The sequence below is a fragment of the Hyperoodon ampullatus genome (genome assembly GCF_949752795.1).
Source record: "Hyperoodon ampullatus genome assembly, chromosome: 1".
NCBI classification, from domain to species: Eukaryota; Metazoa; Chordata; class Mammalia; order Artiodactyla; family Ziphiidae; genus Hyperoodon; species Hyperoodon ampullatus.
Window position 1 is genome coordinate 87,398,928 of NC_136914.1, and position 26,831 is coordinate 87,425,758.

At 35.3% G+C, this 26,831-nt stretch overlaps 1 protein-coding gene across 1 annotated transcript; it reads right to left on the reverse strand.

Annotated features, from left to right (window-relative positions):
* Positions 1-4,931: 4,931 nt before the first annotated feature.
* On the reverse strand, positions 4,932-25,676 carry YIPF7 (Yip1 domain family member 7; the record flags this gene model as incomplete). The annotated part of the gene is made up of 5 exons (XM_079718124.1): positions 4,932-5,094; positions 8,181-8,362; positions 12,772-12,917; positions 19,601-19,761; positions 25,561-25,676. 5 exons carry the CDS (start codon positions 25,674-25,676, stop codon positions 4,932-4,934), a joined length of 768 nt encoding a protein of 255 aa, XP_079574250.1.
* Between the last annotated feature and the right edge of the window lie 1,155 nt (positions 25,677-26,831).

Here is a 26,831-nt window from a genome sequence, read left to right on the forward strand (position 1 = left end):
GCAGGACATGGTGGCAGTTGTTGCTTCTGGGGGAAGGGGAGATTGCCAGTTACAGTTGGAATTGACATGAGATTGGCTCATTGGTTACCAGGGAAACTAGCAGAGGGGCACACCTCTCACAGCCCCGTTAATAGGAACAATTACTAGCTGGGCCCTGGGGCAAGTATGTAGGAAGGTCAGTCATGTGATTGGGGTGTAAGTGAAGCAGGCACTGGTCGAGCAGGGGATGTACAGAAAGTAAGAGAACAGCCATCTTGAGTGTCCTGACTATACATGTCTAGTCTGGTTGGCTTTTTAAACTTTAAAAAATCTATATTGTGATTTATAAGATAGATAGATAGATAGGTAGGTAGATAGATAGATAGATTTGGTCTTCATCCCCATTTTTAACACAGAGCTCCTGAAACCTTTGGAATTTATGAGTGCAATAAAAAAAAAAACTTTGGAAGTGATAAGTGCAAATTGTTATGCTAATTAGGTGATTTTGGACCTCACCTAAGCTGGTTGCCAGGAGAACCAACCATGTAATTAGAAGGGTGTAGCTTTCAGTCCTACCCTCCCACTTCTGGGGAGGGGAGAGAGGCTGGAAGTTGAATCAACTTACAATGGTCAATGATTTAACCAACCATGCCTATGTAATAAAGACTCTATAAACACCCAAAAGGATGGGATTCAGAGAGCTTCTGAGGTGGTAAACACGTGGAGATTTGGAGAGAGTGGCACACTTGGAGAGAGCATGGAAGCTCCTTTTCACCATACCTTGCCCTACATATCTCATCCATGTGGATATTTATCTGCATCCTTTATCATATTCTTTCACAATACACCAGTAAGTAAAATGTTTCTCTGAGCTCTGTGAGCCACTCTTGTAAATTAATTAAACCTTAGGAGGGGGTCATGGAACCTCTGATTTATAGCCACTTGGTTAGAAGTACAGGTAAGAACCTGGGCTTGGGGCTGGCATCTGAAGTAAGGGAAGGGGCAGTCTTGTAAGACTGAAACTTTAGCCTGTGGAATCTGATGCTATCTCTGGGTAGATGGTGTCAGAATTGAGTTGAATTCTCAAACGTCCTGCAGATGTTCAAGAATTACTTGTTGGTGGGGTGGGAAACTACCCCTCCCTCCATACATAGCAATTTGGGTCCCAGATCACTCATTTAAAATCATTCCAGACTTCCACTCAGAAATAAAAACTGGTTTGAAAAGCTATAGATCCTTCATTATGTCACTGAAAAACAGAACAAACCCCACCGTGCTCTAAGAAAAAGTGGAGCAGGAGATTGTCAGCATGGTTTTATAGTTGGCTTTCTTTACTGTGAACCAGATCAGAGTAGAAAGGCATCTGTCATCAGACATCGCAAAGGCCACTGCCCTAGTTAAACTGTTGTGAACTAGGGCACTTGAGTCTCAGTAATTCAGGGCTTTTTTATTTTCAACACATGTTCCCATTCATTCTTGTAGAAATGAAGGCCATCTCTTGACTCCAAATGTGCCATTTACCTTTCACATATAATCTGTAACTTTTGTCCAACGAGTAAAAACAGAAAAGTGAAAAAAATGTTGCCTTCTCAGATAAAAGAAGTTGAAAGTGTTTGAGTAAAAGGGAAAGGGAGAAAGTTTTCTAGGGTCTATTCAACCAAAAAAATACCTTTCTAGTTGTGTACCCTAAATGTGCTTCTTTTCACTTTATCATTTTTTTCTGTAACACATCCTACTGACCATAAACAGATATCACCATTAACAAAGGAAAATATCTCCATTCCATACAAACACATATAATGCAAACACTACTTGCAATGAGGGAAAAGGCCTATATTTTGCAAGATTTTTCTATTCAAATGCCAACTAGATCTGAATCTGCATAGCTTATTTCAACTAGAGTCCAGAAATGGACCCAGGATTCATGCAGGTATCTCTTTAGTACTGTTAGATACTCTGGATTCTTCTTCTATCTTATTATTGTATTATTTTTCCCTGGCAAGTAAAACTCTGCCTCTGTCCAGTATTGGCTAAGGTCAAAAGAAAAGGATGATCTGAGTAGAAGAGGTAATAGATATGTTGACGGCCATGGGGAGATGCAATTAGGTTTTTGCTCAGTAACAGGAGGGTTATGTTGTGGTTATGGACACTGGAATCCAGCTCTCCTGATTCAAATTCTGGTTCTTGGCTGAATAACCTTGGGCAAGTGATTTAGCTGATCTGTAACTAGTAGCCTCATTTGTAAAACAGAAGTGATGATAAGAGCACTTCATAGAGGTATTGTGAGGATTAAGTGAGTCAATAAAGTAAAGCATCTAGGTCAACCCCTAGTAAGTCTTCAGTAAATATCAAAATTATGCAAAATTCATGCATACATTTTCTTATGTTATCATTCTTCCAAAATATTTTCATGTAGTTACCTAGCATTCAACCATAGAAATAAACAATAATTGATTTAACTTACTGCCTATTGTAATATATTTTTGGATTGTTTCAATTTTTCACAGTTACAACTTTGCCTATTTTTTCAGATTAACATTAAAGTCACTTTGTATTAAAGTATTTAAAGAAAAATACCCTGGAATTTTAATTGGAATTATATTAAGTCTATACATTTATTTGGGGCACAATATTTTACAAAGTCCAATTTTCTCATCCTGTGATATAGGATATCTGTCTACATATCTAGTCTTCTTTAAAAGTGCCTCTAATATTTTATAATTATTTTTATAGAGATCATCTATATTCATTTTTACATTAATTCTTAGGTATTTCATAATTCTGCCATTATGAACTATTACATAAATTTATTCCTATTTCTTACTCTTATGAAATATTTAGTATTTTGTTTATGGGGCTTTTTATACAGATGTTATAATTTTTCATAGTAAAAAAATCAAAACTTTTTTGGGTATAACTGTTTATATGCACAGAAAAATGTCAACCTACATCCTGAATTTAGAGCAATATTTGCCTATAATTTTTTTTAATTAAAGAACTTTCTAAAAGGTAAAAATTTAAATCCATAATGTAAATGTACCTCTAAGAAATAGGACTATATACAATAGAGAAATCACTATAATAAACAGCATTCTTGCTTCATCTCCCTTAAACAAAGGGTAAGAAGACCACCTTAGTCCAAATAGAAAGAGCAAGAACTTAAGGAAACTCCATGCTTTGTTAACAGGTTAATTAATGAATTATAAAGTACAGAAGTCTAACATTTATCACAGTGCTGCCTTCTTTTCTACACATTCCTCCTTAGCATTCTTCTCATACTTCTGTAATTATCTTGTTTATTTACTGTTTACTTGTTTATTGTCTATTTTTTTCCCACTCCCAAAGTAATTTCTATTAGGGCTGCAGCCATGGTTGTCTTATTTACTACAATTATCAACACCCATTGCACAGGAGGAAAAAAATTTTCTTTCTTCCCTTCTAGGTTCTTTGGCATAAGAAATTGACATAAGATAGATTAACAGGAGAAAACAAATTTAATTTCATACATACAGGAGCCCCAAAGATATGAGATCTAAAGACAATTTGAACAATTGAGGCCTATATGCCATCTTGAGCTAAGGAATGGGATAGGGGTCTGGAGCTTCAAATGGGAGGAGGTAATTCACAGGACAATCACAAGAACAGACGTTTGGTAATTATATATGTTCCTTGCCATATGGATAGGTCTTTCAAATAAAAAGTTATCTCTGATAATAACTCCATCACACATTCCCCCTTGTCACTGTCTCTTTTCTTCTCCAAATCCAGCCCCTGCACCTGCATAACCAGTGTTTTCCTCTTGACCTATTATTCATAGCAGCACATAAATATCTTTCAATGTTTCTTACCCTAAAATAAAAATCCTTTGATTCAATATCATTCTTCAGTTATGGCCCATTTCTCTGCCTTTTAAAGGGGGAGTGTGTGTGTGTGTGTGTGTGTGTGTGTGTGTGTATACGCACATATGCATACACACACGTCTTTATAAATATATACATGTATCTATAAAAATGCATGTAGGTTGATATATCTGGTGATGGGAAGGCACACTTTTTTTCTAGATGTTTCTTTCTTTCAATAAAGTAAGAAAGGTCATCAACTAACAGTATGAAAGGAGTATTGGAGATTTGAGCAGTGAAGAAATGGTGTGAAACAATCGTCTCAGAAAGTGCGAAAGTGTATTTGTCAATAGTAGGGTAATGTAATAGGACTCAAAAGGTTGTACTGAGCAGCCATTTAAGATGTAGTCATATAATAAAATAAAAACAAGTGGCATTTCCTCCAGTCACATTCATCTATTCAGAGAGCAAATGTCAAGGGTACTGAGGATATACATATTCAAGGGAGAAATTATAGTAATGAACCACGGCATCTAAACCAAGTAAGAAGGAAGTTAGGGCTTGAAAAAGTGGTGAGTGAATGCATTGTTCAAATGGAACCAAACAATAGTTGTGAAGGTAAATGAATGGAAAGACAGGAGATTCTTTGACTCTCAGGTGAATAAAACCCTAAATAACACCCCTCCTGAAATTCTCCAAAGGTCCTGGACAGTGTGACTTAAACAACTTGTACACAGCTTGAACTGTCATGAAGATTTCTCAAAAGGCTTACTGTAGATTTCCTCTACCCAGTCAGCATATGATTTTATTTACTTACAATTTCTCAGAAATATATCCATTGAGAAAAGCAGGGTCCATCAGTACAACAGCTATATCCCTTTTTATTTTAAAGTATTTTAAATTGTTTTAATGTACCAACCAAAAAACAAATCATCATTCAAACCAAACAGCCTATTAGAGCCCCATCCTTAAGTGCTGTTTTGTCTCTCTGCTTATTATTCTCCCAACAGCGATAAAACAGAAATCATATGACCAAATGTGAATGCCAATACATTTCCAGGATAACCTGAGAGACAAACAAATAGAATCCTGTAATGCCATCTCAAATAATCTTCAGAAAACTGTTAGGAGGGCAAAAAGTCCATAAAGTAAGGCGCAAGGGTAGGCAATGAGAAGCTGCTGCCCTTCCATGGCCAAGGCTGAAGTGAAAATTTTGGAGGCTGAGAGACTACACCAGCCAATGATGACCAGTGCCGACACAGTTCCAAAGGTGCCCCTAGAGCAAAGACAAAAGAGATGGTTATCTTACACCAGGAGAAAAAGAGGTTATTGAATCACAGCTGCCTCTGAAATGTCCTTGGTACAATATTTATAACCACTTTCTCAATTTGTAAAAGGAGGGTGAGGAACCATAGGAACTCAAAGGCCTCAGCTATTTAGAAAATTTTTGAGTCAAGTTCACCATTAGAAGCTAAATATTTTATAGAGTGGTAAAAACTCAGATTATTGGAAACAGAAGAATTGACCTGCTGTCACTCTCATGAGTCAACGTTCAAATCCCAACTTCCGAAATTCTTTTACATAAACTATGTTTAGAGACTTCTTTTACAGCTACAGATTTCTTTTCCCCAATTTCTTCCTAAATTTACCCCCAGTATGAGCAGAAAAATGACTGGACTCGCATTCCAGTGGGGTTCCTACTCCCCAGCGCTCCCAGGTCCATGTCCTGGGTTTTTGTCTGGGACAGCAAAGCCTGACACAGCTCAGGGAGGGAACAGATGCAGCAGTAAGGCACAGATGTGTGTGGCCTCCTACCTCATTGCTGAAGATCACTTTGGCAAATAAAGGTGTGGATTTTTTTTTTTTTTTTTTTTTTTTGCGGTAAGCGGGCCTCTCACTGTTGTGGCCTCTCCCATTGCGGAGCACGGGCTCCAGATGCGCAGGCCCAGTGGCCATGGCTCACGGGCCCAGCTGCTCCGCGGCATGTGGGATCTTCCCGGACCGGGGCACGAACCTGTGTCCCCTGCATCGGCAGGCAGGCTTTCAACCACTGCACCACCAGGGAAGCCCAGGTGTGGATTTTTATAATATCAAAATGGATTTGTTCAAACTGATATCTTCAAAAAGTAACTGTGGAGACAATCAGTTCTTTAGGAAGAAATGGGAGTGAAGTGACTTAAAAAAATTGCAAAGTGAAATGGTCATTAGGTCAAGAGCTGCTAAGTACCAGCATATTGTTCTAGCCACTGTCAAACTATACTGCCTCACTTGATCCTGGTTGAATCTGAAATTGAGAATTGTGTTTATTATTTGTGAGAATGACAGAAATACCTACTTTTAATAATTGAACCAAAGAAAAACAAGTGAAAAAGTGTACAGTATAGCTTATGCCTTAGATTACAAACAAACCAAAAATATTTTAAAACACTCTAGTAAATATTACATTTGTAGGTTTAGTTAATATCTATTAGAAATAAAATTTAGTGTGATTCAATTTACAGGTTTTGGTGAACAAAAATATGAGATTATATATAATTAATTTGAATGTTATAGTAATATGCCCAAAAAGGCAATTTCAGTTTAATGGTCTTAGGGATCAGATAGCTTATTTGCCATTAATATAATTTAAAGGATTTCTAATTCATCCTTTACATTTCAGAATGAAAATCTAATGAAAAATGTCCAGACCTCTGATGATTCTCAAAATTCAAGAGTTGTAGTTTTATTTTCTTTCCCTCATAATCTGGAGTCATTTAAGATACCCCAAAGCTAAACTTTGATAGAAATAATGTCTAAAACCTAGAATTTGTAAATGGTTGATCATTATAGTATTCTTTGGCAAAAGCATCTGACAAAATGGAAGTTGTAAAACTGAACTCTGTAGTAACTTGTCAAACATCTGTACCAAACAACATAGTAAACAGAACAGCTTGCTAAGGAACATGATATACAAAAAGTGGAATTTTTCCATGGACAAGACTCAATAAATACACCTCTAACTCACATTGTACTTATACATTCAAAGTTTCCATTTTCTGTTGTATTCCTCTCTTTTAAGTGTTAAGCACTCGCTGGTAAAGTAAGAGTTTGCTCTGTTATTCTCGACTATTACTTTCAAAATGAAACCATATTAAAACAAAAAAAGCATTTCCATCTATGTCATTCTCAATAACGTTATGAAGAAAATATCTGAGATTATATCTAAACAAAAATATTAAAGTCTTTCTAAAATGTTTATGTGGCATTGGCAAATTCTCTATGTAATATCCTATCCAGTATAGTGTTGATAACCTAAAACTTGGATTATCCAAGAAAAAAATGTGAATTGTGTCTCCTTTGGATGTGGAAGAATGAGCACTGATGGCAAATGTTTATTTCTAATTGGATTTGCAGCATGGCAGGTGACAAAGGACTATGTAATTACTTACTCTTCCCAGCCAAAGTGGTAGTGATATGCACTGCCCTGGGAAAGTGCCCGACAGAAGCATATCTACTGAATCCTCATTAATATTTTTGAATTGCAAGTACTATCTGCCCAGGAAGTAAAAAAGAAAAAAAAAATTGACTGAGCATATATGCTATAAAGTTCTCTAGCAGTAATATCCTCATTAGGGTTCCTGGGAATTCTGTACTGCAAGGTGTCCAGCTGAGAAAGAACACTTGCTTCCCTCCTAGAAGGCAGAGTGCTTGGGAGCTGAAGCAATTTGTCAGTGTGCACCAGACACTTACTCTTCTTAATTCAAACAAGTGAATTCTCTGTTGTTGGTTATATTACCCATGATGATAGTTCATATTGAAGAATGTGACAACTTACAAAGTGCCAATTTTAAAGATAACTTGGTTTAATTTATTTTTTAAATCATCGAAATAGGAACAGCACCTGAGCCAAAACCGACCTAATTTCCTGAATCTGTATGTAGCTTTTTAAATTAATTAATTTATTTATTTATTTATTTTATTTTTGGCTGTGTTGGGTCTTCGTTTCTGTGCGAGGGCTTTCTCTAGTTGTGGCAAGAGGGGTCTACTCTTCATCGCGGTGCGGGGGCCTCTCACTATCGCGGCCTCTCTTGCTGCGGAGCCCAGGCTCCAGATGCGCAGGCTCAGTAGTTGTGGCTCACGGGCCCAGTTGCTCCGTGGCATGTGGGATCTTCCCACACCAGGGCTCGAACGCGTGTCCCCACCATTGGCAGGCAGATTCTCAACCACTGCGCCACCAGGGAAGCCCCTGTATGTAGCTTTTAATAGCCGGTTTCCCCAATCCCACTACTAAAATGATCAGAAAGAGGCTAACTGTTGTACTGGTGTGGCAAACCCTAGCAATGATCATGCATGTGGGGTAAATTAGTACACAGAGACACTTACTGCAGTGAAAAGAAGATGGCACAGCTGGACAGGATGACCATGGGGATCAGGCAGTAACCCAGAACACTCGCCACACAGCCATAGGACACTCCTGAAGAGCTCATCAAGTTTAGTAAGGCGTGAATCCCTAAGCAGCCAATGACACTCGTGCCATACACGTAACCAAACTGGACTTTTCCTGCCTGAAACAACGGGAAGAAAACGGTTTGAACATAGAACATACATCAAGAAGAAATCAGATTGTCAACAAAGCAGAGAGTATTTTCGAATCAATCAGCTCAATGCTGTTCATGTCTTTGTAGTATAAGTCTCGAGACTGGGAGTTCTGGAAAACATACTGCCTGTAATATGGATTCAGGTCACGAAAACAAACAACACCACCACCCCTCCTTGAACTATACATGAGATGGCACAAGCGTGCTTATATTTCCAGATTTATATTTTTTATCATAGATTGCCTACTGGGATACTAGGCATAGGTAAGGATATATTTTTCTCCCCATATTTGCTGAACAATTAAATGAATGAATAAGTTAATGAAAACATTCCAATTTAGTCTTGGAGATTTGCAAAACATATTAGTAATATTAGCAAACATCTGTCAGATTTACTATGTTCGGTCCTATTCTAAAGATTTCACATATATTAATTTATTTAATCCACACAACATAATTAGTTGGTACCATGGTTGTACCCATTTCATTATACACATGAGGAAACTGAGGTGCAGAGAGTTTAAGGAACTTGCCCAAAGTAAAATAATGGTAAGCGGTGGAGCTCAGCTTTGAATCCAGGCAGTCCAGCTCTAAAATTTAGGTCTTTAACACCTGCAGGAGCTCTAACAAGTCATAAACAAGGGGACTTATTTAACCTTATTTAAGCCAGTATACCCCAAACTTATCCGACCCCAGAATCCTTTGTTTTCATAATGCCTATTACCAGCTTAACTGAACAGATTTTATGAAAAACTGATTTATATAAACCAACTGATAGCAAATCACAAAAGAGGTATTGTTAAAGGAAGTCAGTAGTGTTCAGGATAGACCACTGACCTGAGTATTCATCAAAATAGCCATCACCCACAGAGCACTAGAGACTTGCTCCTGAACCAGCACCGTTAAACTCATCCAGGGAAAGTCACAATCTACTACTGATTCAACAGAGGATATTTTAATGTTTGCTATCCGAGGATGCCAAAGCTCCAGTAAAGAATGCATGTCATTTTTATATATATACATTAATCTAGTTAGAAATTCTAGATAAAAATTGAGGAGGCTGACTCCGGTTTTCATGGGAATTATTTGAAAACAACTAAGGATCTGGTAAGTTGATTCAGAGAGAGAGTTTTTTAGCTGTCCTTTTTTCTGCTCCATAGCTGTCCTTATGTCTTACAGAATAAAGAGATATTTATTTTGTAATTAATTAATGGAGAATATCATGACCATTTTAATGTTTAAAATTGTCTGGCGATTTTGAAGTTTTCTTCCTCTGCAGTTGGGGAAGTTGATCACTACTAAGGTCTTTCACAAAATGTTCCTGGGCTATGCTGCAGAATTCTCTGCTGCGTTAGCCATAATAAGTCTTCCTGGCTATTTTGTGAAATAATGCCAATAATGCTAATGGGCATGCTAAAAGAAACACATCAGTTATGTACTGCTCTATTGGTTGAGTTTGTTCCACTTGGAAAATAGTGACAATTTCAAATCACTTTCATGTATTAGAGAAACATTCTACTTAATATTTTAATTAGGTGGGATAATTCTGAGGTAGGAATAGTTGTAATGGTGAAACACAACTTCCCTGTACCCAAAGGACACATAGCTGGACCATGACCCTAACCAGTTTTGTGCGTGGGGTAAATAGAGGGTGGATAAAACTAATTTGGTAGTAAAATTGTCCTTTTCCATATCAGTTACTGACCTCTCTCCTTATCTCTTACTCTTGTTAGTTTATCTAATTTGAGGTACAATTCCATCTGGCAGGGCCAGTCCCATTTTTTAAGTTGTTTCAAATTCTAACAAGGACTTGTAATTGAAAATAAAAATAAATGTTCAATTTCTTTTTAAATTCAAAAATTTTTAGGTCAGCCTTGTACCACCCTTATTACTACTTCTTTGCTCGAAATACTTCTTATTCTTCTGATTATGCTTTTATATTGGCTGTGCATGTTCCTTTTCCAGATCACACTCTTAGCTCTACTAGAAAAATTAAATGGAGCCATAGCTTTAAATCGCTTGTGTTCATGGTTTGGGGGGTGAAAATAATTTTCAGAGGAAGAATAAGTAAAATTAAATTTGTGTTGAGTGTTTGAAGCAGTTCCTTTTAGTTTGCTTCCTTCAACATGAAGAAAGTCCACTAAAAGGTGTTGTGCCTTATATAATTATAAATCATAAAAATGATGAGTATGTGACTATGAATCTTACACCTCCAGAGATAATGAACAGATTTGAATATTGTTTCTGGATTTAGTTTTGCTTTCTCTAGTACAATGAATATACCAGCCCATAAAATCATCTTTTACATTTTAATTTTAGATATCCAGGGCAGGGTTAACAGCCTCAAATGGACTCTGAGTTAAATTTGGCTTTATTAATATCCAGTGGAGTTTTTCGGTCCTTATTGTTCTACATGTATCAGAATCAATTCTGAAGTAACCTACATCTAATTGTAAAGTTGAAGTGAAAATATTTGCCTAAAAAGTTTGAGAAAATATGCACTTTTACACATTCCCTAAAATTTCACAACTGAAATGAACCTTAAGAGCCACTTATACAAACCTCTTTTTTGATCTTCAAAATGAAAAAAATGAAGGCCAAGAAATAAGAAAAAAAAAAAAAAAAAGGTTCAGGATCACACCTGGAGGCAAATTTAGGGGCAGATCCAATTTTTCCACTTTCAGTTGAGTTCTTTGCCTGTATTACTTTGCACTTAAAACAAGAGAGAGGATATTTAAATAATTCCAACTAACATTATATACCCATAAAAGATCTTAATGGGATAAATGCTTTCCTTTAAGAGGTGGTAATAGTAATATTTTCTACAGAAAAGCAAACAGCTGTTATATTACAAATTAACTGAAAAAGCAAGATGAGTTAATATATTAAATTGATTGTTTCTGACAATTTGATTAATTGACATGGTCTTACTTAGCAGCTTAATCTAAGATTATCAAATTACTATGACAAAGACAGAAGGGACGTTAGAGACTAAATTAAAACTCTGGTTGATATAGTGTTAGATTATTTGAGTATTTGCATTTGCTGTAGTTCAAAGGAAGAAATAAGATGCTATAACTAAGTACTATTGTATTGGATAAATATGATGTGATTATTGACCACACTACTGCAGAAATTAGATTTCTATCAGAATTTCGATTAGTATTATGTAATTAATATTGAAAAGTGAAGACTCATTTAGTTGCAAATACATTTTACAGCTACTTTTGAGAAGTATAGCTGCATTAGGGAAGTGGATAGCTGTAAGAAAGGAAAGTGAAATGAGTAGTTATTTTAAGGACTTTTCTTAGAATCTTTAATTTCCTGTATTACCTCTCTTGCCAATTTTATCTCTTTGTGCCCTAACGAAACTATACTTGTCAGACTGGCTTGACCATCTTGTTCATCCTCTGTTTTTAATGTATTGTCATTACCTCCTTAATACAAAATCATAGACCTTTCTCATTTCTTCTTTTTCTTCCCTTTTTTGGGTGGAGAAATCATTTTTCTAAACTATAAGCTAGAATACCTTCTAAACTTAACTTAGGTGGAAATGACTCTGAATATCATTACTCCCAGATTTAAAGAATGAAAGAGGCCCATACACAAGACAAATGGAGATGTCAGGGGGAAAATTGCCTTCATAAAAAACAGAAAACTAAAATGATAGGGGAAATATACAGGTTGAATAAACAAATCACTGCTTATCGTTGCAAGTCAATTTATTCATAATAGCCTAACCAGAAAAAAGGAGACTCATCTCATACCTAACAGAATATTTGAAATAGTCTAGAGATAGATACACCCCAGCAATGAAAATAATGAGTAAATAGAGGGGATTTGTCCAGTGTCACAACAGAAATCTCACAGAAAACAAAAAATAAAATTTCAACCCTCTGTTTCCCAAATCCATGTGTTCCTCCAACTTTTTCAGATTGACAGTCTTTTCTAAACAACAAAAAAGACTTAATTACAAGAAAATAATTTATATGATTTCCTGCTTTGTTGAAAATCTGTCTTGGTGATTTGATTTTTGAAATTCTATTTAAATTTACATTTTTTATCTGTTGTAATACATGATGGCAGTTTCTCTTTGTCATTATGGTTCCATTAAATATGTCTCTCTCACCAAAAAAAAATGTAGTTATGAATCAAACAATTTTCACTTCATAAAGTGATATACTTTCTTCCATATTTACAAAGACCTCTTCAAAAATGACATTTGAAAAGACATGCATTAAAATCTGGTACTTGGCTGTGGTGTATGCAGAAGTAGAAATATAATGCTGTAAACATGAAACTTATATAAACCAATGTTAGCTAAAAAAAAGGAAAAAAAAAAAAAGGAATATGTAATGCTTGCTGCTGTCCATTACCAGAAGTAGGGAAGCTCCTAGGACCCCACAGAACAGGATGGGCCCAGTGAGGTCTGTTTCATTCATAATGCTGCCATCTGCTGGCTTCAGTGGGTTTAACACTGTCAAGGTTTTTTGCCGTATGTGATCAAAATTAATTCCAAGTTCTAAAAAGAAGAAGGGGGAGGAGATAATATAAATATAGAAAAATAAACATGAGTAATATTCTTTAATTAAAGTTAAATATTATTAATTTACTTAGCACTTTAATCTGATTGTTATACCTTCATAGTTTAAAGTTCTATGTAATATATAGCAACCTTAAAACAAAAAAAAAGACTTTTTATTCCCACACAGTGAGCTGAAAGATATATTTTAGAGAAATAATTCTATCAAGGAAAAATTTCCCTGCCTTCTGCAGCAAATATAAGCTTAAAATGCAGCCAAAAATGAGGAAATTGACATTATACAGTAAAAACAAAATATAATGGTAGCTAACAAACCAAAAGTCCCATCTTAATGCCCATTGAGATATTTCTTTATCCTACATTTTCTATTGCTAACACTTCTGAAACTTGTCCTACCAAACATGCATAATTTTCAACTAGCAGTGTTATCTAATCTAAAGACACTTAGCCTAGATCTGGGATTTTACTTATATTCTGCCTGATGAGAAGAGCAATACCATGCTAACTGCCTGAAACTCCACAGAGGAGAAAAGGCAATGGCTCATTCAGCAAGTAAAAGCAATCATGGCATGCATACATATTTTAATAAGGTCAGTGTTCTGTGTTGTTGAGTCTGTGTATTCAGAGATTAAATTCTTGAGACAATTAACCTTTCCCTTTTATGAGTGGTGATGGTAGAATAAAATATCCAAAAGCAGTGGGGCTCAGTGTCCATGAGTCTAAATTCAATTAGTAATTTCTAATTATTTCTCCAATGTCTTGTTTTTAAAAGAGTTCTGACTGCCCCTTTACAGACCCCGCTGCTAGATTCTCCTCCTCTTATATCTTTTTCATTAAAAAAAAACAAAAACAAAAACAAAAAACCCAGCCATTTGACATCCACTGAATACAGAAATAAATGCCAACATCACATCAGTTACTTTTCTCACCACTCCTATAAAGATAAACTTTAAGATGCATCTGGAATAGAAAAAAAAGGACATTCACAAAGGAAAATATAACGTCACTACTTAGGAACCAGTAATCAAGCTTGTTACCCTCCTTCTCTCATTTTAAATTTGAATATGGGTGAGGTGGAGGTTAGGAAAAACTGGAGCTAAACTACTATAAAGTACATACATTTGAGCTAAAAAAGAGTGGAATTCTTTTTAACTGAATATTTTTACTGAATTTTGCTATAAGCCCTACAAGATTTACATAGGTTGGTCTTACTGACATGCATTGAGGCTGGTACTGTTATTTTATTCCTACTTTGTGCATCAGATGGCTGAGGTTTGGAGTGATAAGCTTTTCCAAAGTCACAGAGCCAGTAATAGAAAACTAAATAAATAAAATAGTCCAATTAAAAAATGGACAGAAGAACTGAACAGAAATTTTCCAAAGAAGACATACAAATGGCCAACAGGTACATGAAAATGTGCTTAACACCATTAATCATCAGGGAAATGCAAATCAAAACCACAATATCATCTCACACCTGTTAGAATGGCTAACATCAAAAAGACAATAAATATGTGTTGGCAAGGATGTGGAGAAAAGGGAACATTTGTGCATTCTTCGTGGGAATGTTTATTGGTGCAGCCAGTATGGAAAACAGTATGGGGGTTCCTCAAATTTTTTTTTAAAAATAGAACTACTGGGCTTCCCTTGTGGCACAGTGGTTGAGAGTCTGCCTGCTGATGCAGGGGACACGGGTTCGTGCCCCGGTCCGGTAAGATCCCACATGCCATGGAGCGGCTCGCCTGTGAGCCATGGCCGCTGAGCCTGCGCGTCCAGAGCCTGTGCTCCGCAACGGGAGAGACCACAACAGTGAGAGGCCCGTGTACCGCAAAAAAAAAAAAAAAAAAAAAAAAATAGAACTACTGTATGATCCAGCCATGTCACTTCTGGGAATATATCTGAAGGAAACAAAAGCAGGATATCAAAGAGATATCTGCACCTCTGTGTTGAAAGCAGCAACTGCCAAGACATGGAAACCACCGAAGTGTCCACTGATGGATGAATGTGTAAAAAAGTTGTGCTATATATATATATACATTGGAATACTATTCAGTCATAAAAAACAAGGAAATCCTGTCATTTGTGACAACATGAATGGCCCTTGAGAGCATTTTTCTAAGTGAAATAAACCAGACAGAGAAAGTCAAATACTGCATGGTATAACTTGTATGTGGAGTATAAAAAATTTTAAGTCCAACTCATAGAGTCAGAGTAGAAAAGTGGTTGCCAGGGGCTAGGGATAGGGTACAAAACAGGAGGGTACAAAAGAAAAAAAAGAACCCATGCTTTTAATCATATAGCTGTGGTCGAGTCAATGTGCATCTAATCTCATAAGGTTTGTATTTTTTGAAGTGATCCCAGTTCTCCTATGTGAAGGATTGTCTCCCTAAATCATTGGTACCTGCCATTCAACTTCCCTTCCCAGGATTTAGTAACCCTCTTTGATCAGAGACAAGGTATAATTCAACTTCTTTTATAGTTGTGTATACCACCTAAACACCTTGCAAAGCTGACATTCTACACACAGAATACCAGATGAACTTTCAATGATCGCCATGACATAGAGGGACCTTGCTCTAACAGGGGCCTAGACATTTTTAGAAGGTCAGCCAGACATTGCCCGAACTAGGATAGAAAGTATATCTTTCACTCTTTTCACATCCAGGTTGACGATTGCTAGCCAACCCAAGCTTGAAAAGAAAAAAATTTGAATTTAATTTGAATTAAATTAATACTGAACAAATCATTTGCATTTCAACTTCCCTTTTTATTTTCACAGTGTATTTATATATTTCTTAATGAACATACACTTTGGAGAATATGAGTAGTTCACCAACTTAAAATAGGTTAGAATGTCCAATGTGATTTTTAAAATAGCAGAAGATTTTAAAAATTGAGAAATGCTATAGTTTAAATTAATTTCACCTGAGGCTTATGTTGTCTTCAAACTTTATTTTCAATTTATATATTTACGTTAACAATATGTTTTCAGTATTTACCACAATAAAGCGGCCTTTAATTCAAAATACCTTTCTCCTCAAACAGCATAATCATTATTCCTGAAGAAACCCAGATGAAAATGCTTTATGAGACATTATTACTGATATCAGCCATTTATTTGATGGCATAATTAACTTTTGCACGTTTCAACATGGAGTCATGAAACAACGAATGAACATAAGACCTACTAAATATTTTCATAAGAAAAAATATTTTATGTGTTTTTTACCAAAATACATCTCCAGAATATTTTGTTTTCTAATTTATTATAAGGTAAGCAAATGAGATACCTATTTATCAATTGTAGATACTCTAATATAAAAACTTATTTTACAAGATAAAAAAAGATGAAACTGCTGTGAAATGTGAATGCAAAATTTATTGTTTGCTGTCATCTAGTGGTAGTAAAGTATACAATATATATGTTATAAAAATGAATTAATATCTTTGTTTACTATGCAAATTGTGGCATTGGCCTTTCAAATATAAACATCAGGCTATGCTACAAATGTAAATACCAAATATCACAGTAATTTTTCTAGTCTGGCAGATTTGAATTGACTATTATTCTTCAAGATGCATTTGTTAACATTGATTATACATGATCAGATAGCAAAGGTTATTATTCTTACATAAAACGAAACAAGTCTTTTAGACAACAAAGTATTTAAGAAATAAATGAGTGCACTTTCAAATAGCATGTTTTTGTGCAAGGGATGTTAATTATTATAACTTCATAATTTTATAGGTTGTTTTGGTGTATGCTCAATAAAAACTAGCAAATGTCTTTTATCATCTTATCCTAGAAATCCTGCCTATGGTCTTTTTATATCTTTTAGACAGATGCAGGTTGAGGCTTTCACAAAGTCACCCAGCCTGAAGAACATATTGGATCAGAGTCTAGAAATTTCATAGACTCAAAATGCAAAATTATATCACACACTCTCTCTTCTAATATACTATATATTTGGTGGGGATAATCACAAAGAGAAAACAAAACAATCTAGGAATTTCTCTGAGATGTAGTAGGAGGGGAAATCTAGTATATTTCCTATTTGAAATTTAAGAAGACATCATGGGAGAATGTATTTGAGTTTAGAATATCAGAATGGAGGCATCTGAGACAAGTAGAAAAGATTATTTTCAGTAAATGTTACAGGAAAAATTGATTAATCATTAAAGAAAAAAAACAAAGTTAAATTCTACTTCATGTACTGACCTAAAACAATTTTCAATGAATCAAAAATTTAAGTGAAAAACAAAAAGATAATTTAAAAATTTAAGAATCTACAAGAGGATATAAGCAGTATCTAGAGCTGGAGAAATATATTCTAAACAAAAGAGCAATTGGAAAGAAAAGTTACCAAGAAAAATATTGTGGAGTTAAAAACATAAACATGATTAATAAAATGACTATATGCCCTAATATCCCATAAACAAATTAGATGGCAAACACAACCTAGGAAAAAAAAGCTTGAAATACATATTGCAGACAATAATTAATATCTTTACCATATAAATATCTCTATAAATGAAAAAGGAAAGGAAAAATCTTAAGATTCCAATAGGAAATCTGGCAAAGAACTTGAAAAACAGAAAGAAGTAAAAACATGTGAAACAATAAACATACGAAAAAACATATAAAACAGTCAATAAACATATGGAAAAAATGTCTAACTTTTCTAGTAACCAAGAAATAAAAAGTATTATTTTTTGCCTTTTTGCCTATCAAATTAACAAAGACATTTCATATTCTACTATGGAGGTCTGTTGGCTCATTATTTTTCTAGATGAGCCTGACAGTATAAATGACTTTTGACCCAATAATCCCAATGTTATAGTTCCATCCTAAGGACAGATTCTGTACAGGTCAAAGTTTTTACTATGATATTCACCAAAGCATTATTATTATTATTATTATTATTATTATTATTATTATTATTATTATTTGCAGTACGCGGGCTTCTCACTGTTGTGGCCTCTCCCATTGCGGAGCACAGGCTCTGAACGCGCAGGCTCAGCAGCCATGGCTCACGGGCCCAGCCGCTCCACGGCGTGTGGGATCTTCCCGGACCGTGGCACGAACCCATGACCCCTGCATCGGCAGGCGGACTCTCAATCACTGCACCACCAGGGAAACCCCCAAAGCATTATGGATTATAAAGAATGACCTCTATGGTAGATTTAAATTATAGTACTTGTATATAGTAAAATATTATGAAGCCATTACATGTCATATTTTCAAATAACATTTAATGACTTTAAAGAATGCATGTATAGAAATGCTCATGATATAAAGTAACTTTAAAAAATGCAAAACTTTATACTCATAGTATGATCCAACTTTTATTTTTAAGTATTTACCAATATATTCATAGTCAAAGAAATATAGTATTTCATTTTTTAGTGTATATATATTCATAGAAAAACAGAATAAAGAATGGAAGAAATTACATCAAATTATTAATGATATCATGTCTCAGAGACAAAATTTTTGGTGATTTTTAAAATATTTTTATTCATATGTTTCTATATCTTCCAAATTTCTATTTTGAATATAGATTACTTTTATAATTAGTCAATTGATAGGTTTTTTTACATAGAGATTTTGGTAGAGTCAAGGAAAATTCTTGATGAGAATAGCTTATAACTTTCAGGTGTTAGATATCAGAGGCAGAGGCAAATTAGAATGAATTGGTTAAGCGTAATTGATCCAAAAACTTAACTAGCTTCTAAAGAGCCAACAAATCGATTATATAAATCTCTGTGCTTTTCTGAACTGTTTAAATCTTTCCTCTTTTCTTAATTTTGAAGGCAAAGAGAGAAGAATGTTTTAATATCAGGTGGCTGGCTGTGTTCATAAGAAGCAAACAATGATCTTTTGATGTAAAATATTGGGAATTTTAGCCTATCCCTTTTCACTGGACTACATACAAAAGAGTTAGAGCAGTTAGCCTGTGAATATTTCTCCTTGGCTTCCAAATTTAAATCTCCTTGAACTTTAGTTTTCTAGCATCATGTTGACATTCCTTAACAACAAAAGCGGCAGATATAAATTGGCTGGATTAAAAAAAAAGCAATGGATGGAAGATGCCTGAAATCTTTGGAGGCCACCTTTAACTGCAAGGGTCCTCAGGTTTCCTTGCCACCAACAGTGCTATTTACTGGAATCATATTCCTTCCCACTTAGTCATATCTATCTGAGATGTGCGGGCTCACATGAGCCAGGAAGGGAAAAAAACCTGTCTTTTCTCCATGACAACAAAAAAAAATACTGAGAAACTACCCACATTTCTCCCAGGCAAACATAGCAGAAAATAGTAAGATATGCTGGTGGTTACTTTGATATAATCACTCTGCCAAAAGATGTCTTCACTGTTGTCTAGATATGGTCAGGGAGTCCACATGCAAGAAACAGTGAAGAAACATTTAAAAACTGCAAGACTAGCACAGCAATAGCTCGTATCTACTTCAAATTGTCCCCACACATACAGGAGACAAACTCCCAAAGGTTTAAGTATGTTGGTCTGGCAAACTCTTGTTTATATGTGGAATAATCACATAAAACACTGTGTGCGGCATGCTGACAGCACACATTAAGAGCTGATTATTGCTATTGTTCTTTGAGCTGTACACGCATTAATAGCACTTCCTTAACTTATCTTCTAGTAAAGGAGGCTCTTCATCAAAACTGTCAATGTAAGAAGATGGTGAATAATAATCCTGGTTGGATGCTGGCTGAAAGAATTGTCCCGCATAACTTGATGACACGAGCATCTCTGGTGGGACGAAGGCAGGCTGAGTCTGCTCACTGGTTTGTTGTCTAGAAAAAGGAAAATACTGATATTTACACATCTAAGAAAGGGCTATTACGACAAATCAAGGAAGGAAACTACAATTTTCCTTTTATGATTTCTCCTAGTTTTTATGACTATTTACCCATGAAAGAATTAACTTGCTTGACGTTTAAATTTAATCAAAAAAAGAAAAAGTAACTAGTTGTGAGAAAACTCTCTAGAAGAATGATCCATATTGACCAACATGTATTGATAATTTACAATGTGCTGGACACTCTCCTTCACATTTTCTCACGTAATTAAAACTCTGCAAAGCAAAAACTGTAGTTTTAATCCCATCTTACAGAAAAAGAAATACAGGTTCATGGAGACTGAATGACTTGCTTGGTAACACACAATAACATTCAGGTGCTGGACTGTGAACTGAAACTGTCTGTCTGAGCAGTACCCTGATCCCTACACAATTCTGCTTTTTCACTGATTTTTAGGGACAATCACAAAACAGGACATTCCTTATAAATCTGTGGAGGCAGCAAGTAAAAACTCATAGTCATACTAAGTGAAGTCAGACAGAGAAAGACAAATATCATATGCTATTGCTTATATGTAGAATCTAAAAAAAAAAAAAAAAAGATGCAAATGAACTTACTTACAAAACAGAAATAGACCCACAGACATAGAAAACAAACTTATAGTTACTAAAGGGGAAAGAGGGGGAGGGATAAATTAAGAGTTTGGAATTAACATATACACACAACTATGTTTAAAATAGATAATCAACAAGAACCTACTGTATAGCACAGGGAACTATGCTCAATATCTTTTAGTAACCTATAATGGAAGAGAATGCAAAAGAAGAATATATATATATATATATATATATATATATATATATATATATACATAACTGAATCACTTTGCTGTACACCTGAAACTAACACAACATTGTAAATCAACTATATTTCAATAAAAATTTTTAAAAATCAAAATTTTTATAGTAGTCAATTCATAGGAAAAAAATAAACACATAAACTGACTGTTGTCCATCAAGGAGTAGACTTTTTAGCTCTGGCTATTCCCAGACAGTTATTGACAATCAAATTATATTTGAGAACCTGACTTAAAAGTCTTCCATAGCTGGCTTCACTGTCCGTCTTTTGAAATGTGCAATTTAGTTTTGTTGAAACACCATATTACAATATTTCCTTGATTGTGCTTTTATTTGGTCTTTATTTCACCATTTGTGTGAGAAAGTTGGAAAACAATCTTAATAAATAACTTATTGCAGGAAGAGAAAGGGAGGAAGAAAAAAGGCCTCATCTATGAGGTTATTTGGTCATTTCAAATTGCTTTTACTGAAAGGAAAGGAAAGGGAAGGGAAGAGAAGGGAAGGAAAGGAAAGGAAAGGAAAGGAAAGGGAAGGGAAGGGAAGGGAAAGGAAAGGAACATAAAAAGTGGTCCTTGATTTCCTTGATTGCAGACCATCTTAATTATCTCTTTGAGAACGTAAATACTGAAATTTTGATGATTTCTAACTCAACACATTATTCCAAATTTCAACTAAATTAGACCAGAATAAACACTGGACTCTGGCTGCTAGGATTTAAATATTACCTTTGTTAACAGGCATCTCCTATTCCTGTAAAAATCATTTCAAACAACTGTGAAGTGAGTGCAAAAGCCTCCTTTAGAACGACTGGCAACATTCTTGTCCGTATCTCCCTTCTTTTGCTGTCCAACTCTATGTATTATATTTCTGCCTGTAATGCTAGTCCCATCGTAGGATGTATCCTGAACCAAGTAGAGTGCTTAGCAAACAGGACTCCTGGAGTCTGACTGCCTTCAAATCCCAATTTTATAATCTTAGGCAAATCATTTCACATTCTGTGCCTCAGTTTCCTCATCTGTAATGTGAAGACAATAATAGAACTCATAAGGTTATGATGAATTAAATTAGCTGAAATAAATAAAGCACTTAGGTTAACATGGGGCACACAAAAAGTGATCAATAAGCATTAGCTAAGTATCTGTATGCTCTTCTTTTCCCGAGACTGACACTGAAGCATTCTAGACACCTTCCTCACACTCTGGAACAGCATCTTCTCTATTTGCAAATAGTTGTCTCCCAGTCTGCCACTTCCTCAGAGAAAACAACATTAATAGGAAGCCAAGAGTTTGTATTCCTTCTGTGCTGATCATCTTTATAGCTTTTCCCATTTTGGTTTCCCTGGAACACCCAGACTGACAACATCCCACCCACCCTATGTTTTCCTACCAGGAGAATCTCCACTACACCATGCCTGGCTTGGCTTTCCATCTCTAAGCCATGAAGCAATGGCCACACCTGGTCCATATACAAACGCTCTGAATGCTCACTAATTCTTCAATATTCCCCTTTTCACCACCTATACATGGGGTTATACAGTTCCAACCAGCCTGAAGAGGCTTGTCTTTACTTAGATGATATTGTGTTAAGATACTGCGTGGCCTCCAGCTTGGGAAAAATATTTAACTGTTTCTGAGACAACAGGACTTAACATTCACCTTCCAATGTAAATACAGAAGATCACTGTTAGAAGACTCAGTTATACTTTCTGTGGTTTCAGAATTATGCTTGTTGCACAGAGTCAGTTTTCTGTCGCATCACATAATCAATAGGTACATATTTTATTAGAGGCTTTGTTTCTCCAAAACTATATGGACTTCCATCATGAGGGTCAATTGATGCTCCTTTCCTTTGTCAGTCTGATCCCTGGGGGAATGGGCTTGTATGACATTCCCAGATCCTGGCTCAGCCAGTGGGTACACATAATGATGTGGCATTGACAGTGCCATTAACTATGCTTGAAACACTAAAGGACTAGCAGGTCTAGAGATTCAGAAAAGCTGATGATTCAGTATCTATCTGTTAAAGTCCTGCTGAAACATTCAAAGGGAGTTTTCCAGTTGTCGTCACCTTTCTGCAGAAACAGCTATTTCTTACTCTAAATAATTGGAATAGATTTCCCATTTCAAACGTTGGGAGACTGCAGTGGGAAAATACAGCCTAGAAAACTGGCTGCAGTCATTGGAAATAATGCCTATCTGAATGACTGGATAGTTAAGTTGTTTTTTTTAATGAGAAAACTCCATCTTGTTCATCCTAAAAGAAAACTTGTTTAAAAATATAAATATCTTCATTCATAATAAGCACATTCAACCAGCTTTCAGATCACCATGCCATTCACTGAGCATAACAAGTGTTTTAAAATGAGCTCTCATACTGAGGAGGAGGGAATGGGGCAGGGGACAGGGAGAGAGAGACTAATTGATTATAACTAGCTACTGGATTCTTATGTCTTTTGCCAGTATGATGGGCATCTTATTCTGATTTGGGGTACATTTTAATTGAACTATGCACTGTATGAATAAAAGATCAAGTTTCCGGAGTTATCTGAAGCACACTTGTAAATCACTGACCTGACTCCATGTTTTATGTACCTCATAAAAGTACCACAGCTAATATGCCCTTTTCTAATTCCTGAGACTTGCAGTGTGGGTTGGAATTCAAATGTTACCACATCCAAATCAGGACTTGGATTTAAATGCTAAGCATCTGAAGTAGGCCAGGCCATCAACCTGATGCAATATAATCATAACTTGCCCTCACTTGGTTATATTAATTTCCATCTCCTTGTCATCTTGATTTCTGGTCAACGTTGATATGTGCAATCAAATGGAGAAAGAAAATTGGGTGGGCTGGGGTGGGGGGAGAAGGCTGTGGTTTGAGTCCCTGCTTAAGGAGACAGCTTTGCCTCTCTCTTATTGGACATTTCAGTTTCGTTTAGTCTGAAAATGTGGATTGCAGATGCCGCCCAGGTGCTTATTCCATCTGGAGAAGAGAAGGGAGAAAAGAAACAGCAGGCCACTGGATCCTTTCAATAAAACAGGAGCACAGAGCTGAAAAATCCTATTAGATAGCTTTCATGTGGATTACATATTTTGAGTTACCATCCTGTAATACCTTCATGCTCAAACTACTCCCTGGGCCATCATACACTTTTCTGTTTTTTCTCGACCTTCCAAACTGTAAATCATAAATGAAATAAAATTAAGTTCTTTTTCTGTTGTTGGATTCAGCAATGATTGAGCCAATTCTAGACAGCTTTATCCTTTTCCCCCATTTTTCTTATAAATATTTTAAACACATTTAATTTTCCTGGTGATAATATTCAGATAGATAGGTAGATAGAGGTATAGATTGCTTTACATTTTAAGAAGTTCTTATGGCAATTTGACTAATGCTAGACAACATAGACTAGGGGCATGAATGAGATAAAATTCCAGATATTTAATTTCTACAGTTTTAAAAACATTGGTTACCAATTCCTTTCCCTATGGCTTTAGAGCAGTGGTTCAGCGCAAGTAGTTAGGATGCAGCTTGTGAAAATGGCACCTATCTGCCTGTGTCTGCAGGAGTCACCAGCCCATAAAAACAATGTCCAAATTGTCTTGGCTGTAGTTGGAACAGAAGAGTCCCCACTGCCTGTTGTATTTATTCTGTTTTCAAGGTACTTACCTGTGTTCGAAAAATAAACTTCAAGAATTAATAAATTTGAAGTATTTCTTATGTGGTTATTTGCCCTAAACTTGTTGGAATGGCACAGTAACCACACATCCCAGTTTGCCTAAGATGATCCAGTTTATTCTTATTGTACCAACATTGTTATTAATAGCACACATTTTACTCTCAGAAATGTCTTGATTTTACAATAAATTATATGCCCCTTAGTCTAATCCAACAACCTTGGACTAGTAGCCTAACCCCATTTTTTACTAGCTGTGTGACCTTGGAAAAATTCCTTAATTTCTCTGTCCCTTCTCACAGTTCACTAATGTAAAAGAACATCTAAAGAAGCAACTGTGTAACCAAATGCATGTTTAAGTGACTTGGCAATGGTGTCCATTGCTTCTGCAAACTATAGTTATATGAAAAAATAACATATATATTATAATGGTTTTACTTTAACACACACTTTCCTGCACATTTTCACAATTGTTCTTCAGACAATTCTCACAAAGTAGGTATTATTAACATCCTTATTTCTCAGTTTAACACACTCAGTTGGGGAAGTTGTCTTTCCCAATGTGACAAAAAACAAATGCCAGAGCCAGATTAAACCAAATTCTTCTCATTCTAACTGCCCTATTTGGGGCACTAGTAGAAGGTAAATACTAAATTCTTAATCATTTTTTAACTTATTTTCAACTCAAGTTGAATTGTCAACTCAAATAACTAACACATTCTGAATTACATTTATCTTGATTTCAGTTAGGAATTGCCACACTGTATTATAATAGTATATTTAATTGTCCCCTTCTCCAACATAAATTTTTTAATTTTGTGAGGGAAAAGATTATGGATTTCATCTTTATCTTTGAGTTTATAGTGCCTTTCTTAATTTCTGACACACAAGCAGACACTCAGTAAATATTTATGAAGTTGAATAAAATCGGTTTCTTGAGCAGTGTCCTGGAAAGTATCAGGTAAAAGGAAAATGTTTTCTGTTTGTCCAGGGCCTGTATTCATGCTCCCTGTTAAGTGATGTTTTGAAAAGAGGAGACAAGTCTTTCACCTATGAATAGGCCTGAGGCGATCAAGGCCATTCATGGAAAACTGAATTCATTTCTCTGCCCTTTCCTAACATTTCTTCTTGGGCATTTTACTGAGATACAGAGGGGAGAGGTTTTGCTTCCCTCAAGGGAACCTCCCTACCTGAAACCCCCTGTCAAAATATTATGACTTCTTAAAATGAGAACATATTTTCTCAATGCCAAGTACTTACTTTCTAGATCCATAAAGATTTCCATAGGCATTAGAATCACTATAACTCTGCTCCTGATTTTCAATGTTATAATTAGATTGGTAAAAGTCAGAGTCAAATTGTCCCAAGTTTGACATCCTGAAAAATAAGAGTGAAAAATGTAGAAGTTTAGGAGTCAGTAAAAGTTCCTTTGAGGTATTTACGAGGATTAATAGATGCTGTGATCATGGCAGGATTCCTATTAGAGAACAAGGTAGTCTTTGAATGGGGTAAGGGTGTGGAAATGTATGCTAGAAGGTCATTTACAAAACCTATATCTTCAATTAACTTTTCTAAAGTTTTCACTCACTAGGACTGTGACTTTGACTAAATTGACTTTAACTGATCTGAAAAAAAAATTCTTCACCTAATACCTTATTCTCAGCAGTTTAAGAGAAAAAGTTTAAAAGTTTGTATACATCTAGAAAGTTTTCCCTTAAACAATGTTAGTTCCCCACTTTAAGAATATATATAGAGAGAGATAGATATACATATATATACATATATATGTGTGTGTGTATCTATTTATATCTATATCTATAACTATCTATCTATCTATATATATATATATCTTGTTGCAAGGCCAGAAAGCAAACAGCTAATAATAATAATATTTGTTTGATTTTCTCATAGAGCTTTAAAGTGTGCTAACAGCCTCACTTCTCCCCAAAACATAGACAAAACTCTAAAAAGTAATCTCCTAGTTCTACTTTATAATTCCTAAAAGGTGTTTGAAACATTTTCCTTTTCTCTTGCCCTGCCTGCTGCACTTAGGCTTATGCTAAGTCAGAGGGAGAAAGGCTCAATTCTGCTACAGGAACAGAGTCTATCTTTCCATACACTGTCTACAAAGTTTTTATTCACTTCTGGGAATGAAGAGGAGTGCATGATCTTGATATAGACCTAACGGCTTAGAATAGCAGAGGGAAAAAGAAAGACTTGACAGGAGGAAAAGGTGGGGAAAGAAAACAATAGCAAAGTGGGTAATAGTGTCTCTTTGGATGAAAATTAGAGAATGGAGTAAAGAATCTTTTCAACCTGGCAGATATGGTTTCCAACTCAACATTTTAAACTTTATTTTTTCTTTGAAAAGATTTCTATTTCAAAAGAATGAATTTAAAAATCACTAGCAGTAATCCATATAATTATAATAAATCTATGGGATACTACTTATAATAAATTTCAAATGAAACTGCATAAACAGCCTTAGCTCTAAGGGCCTCATTAATCAGAAATATTCGGGTAACAATTGT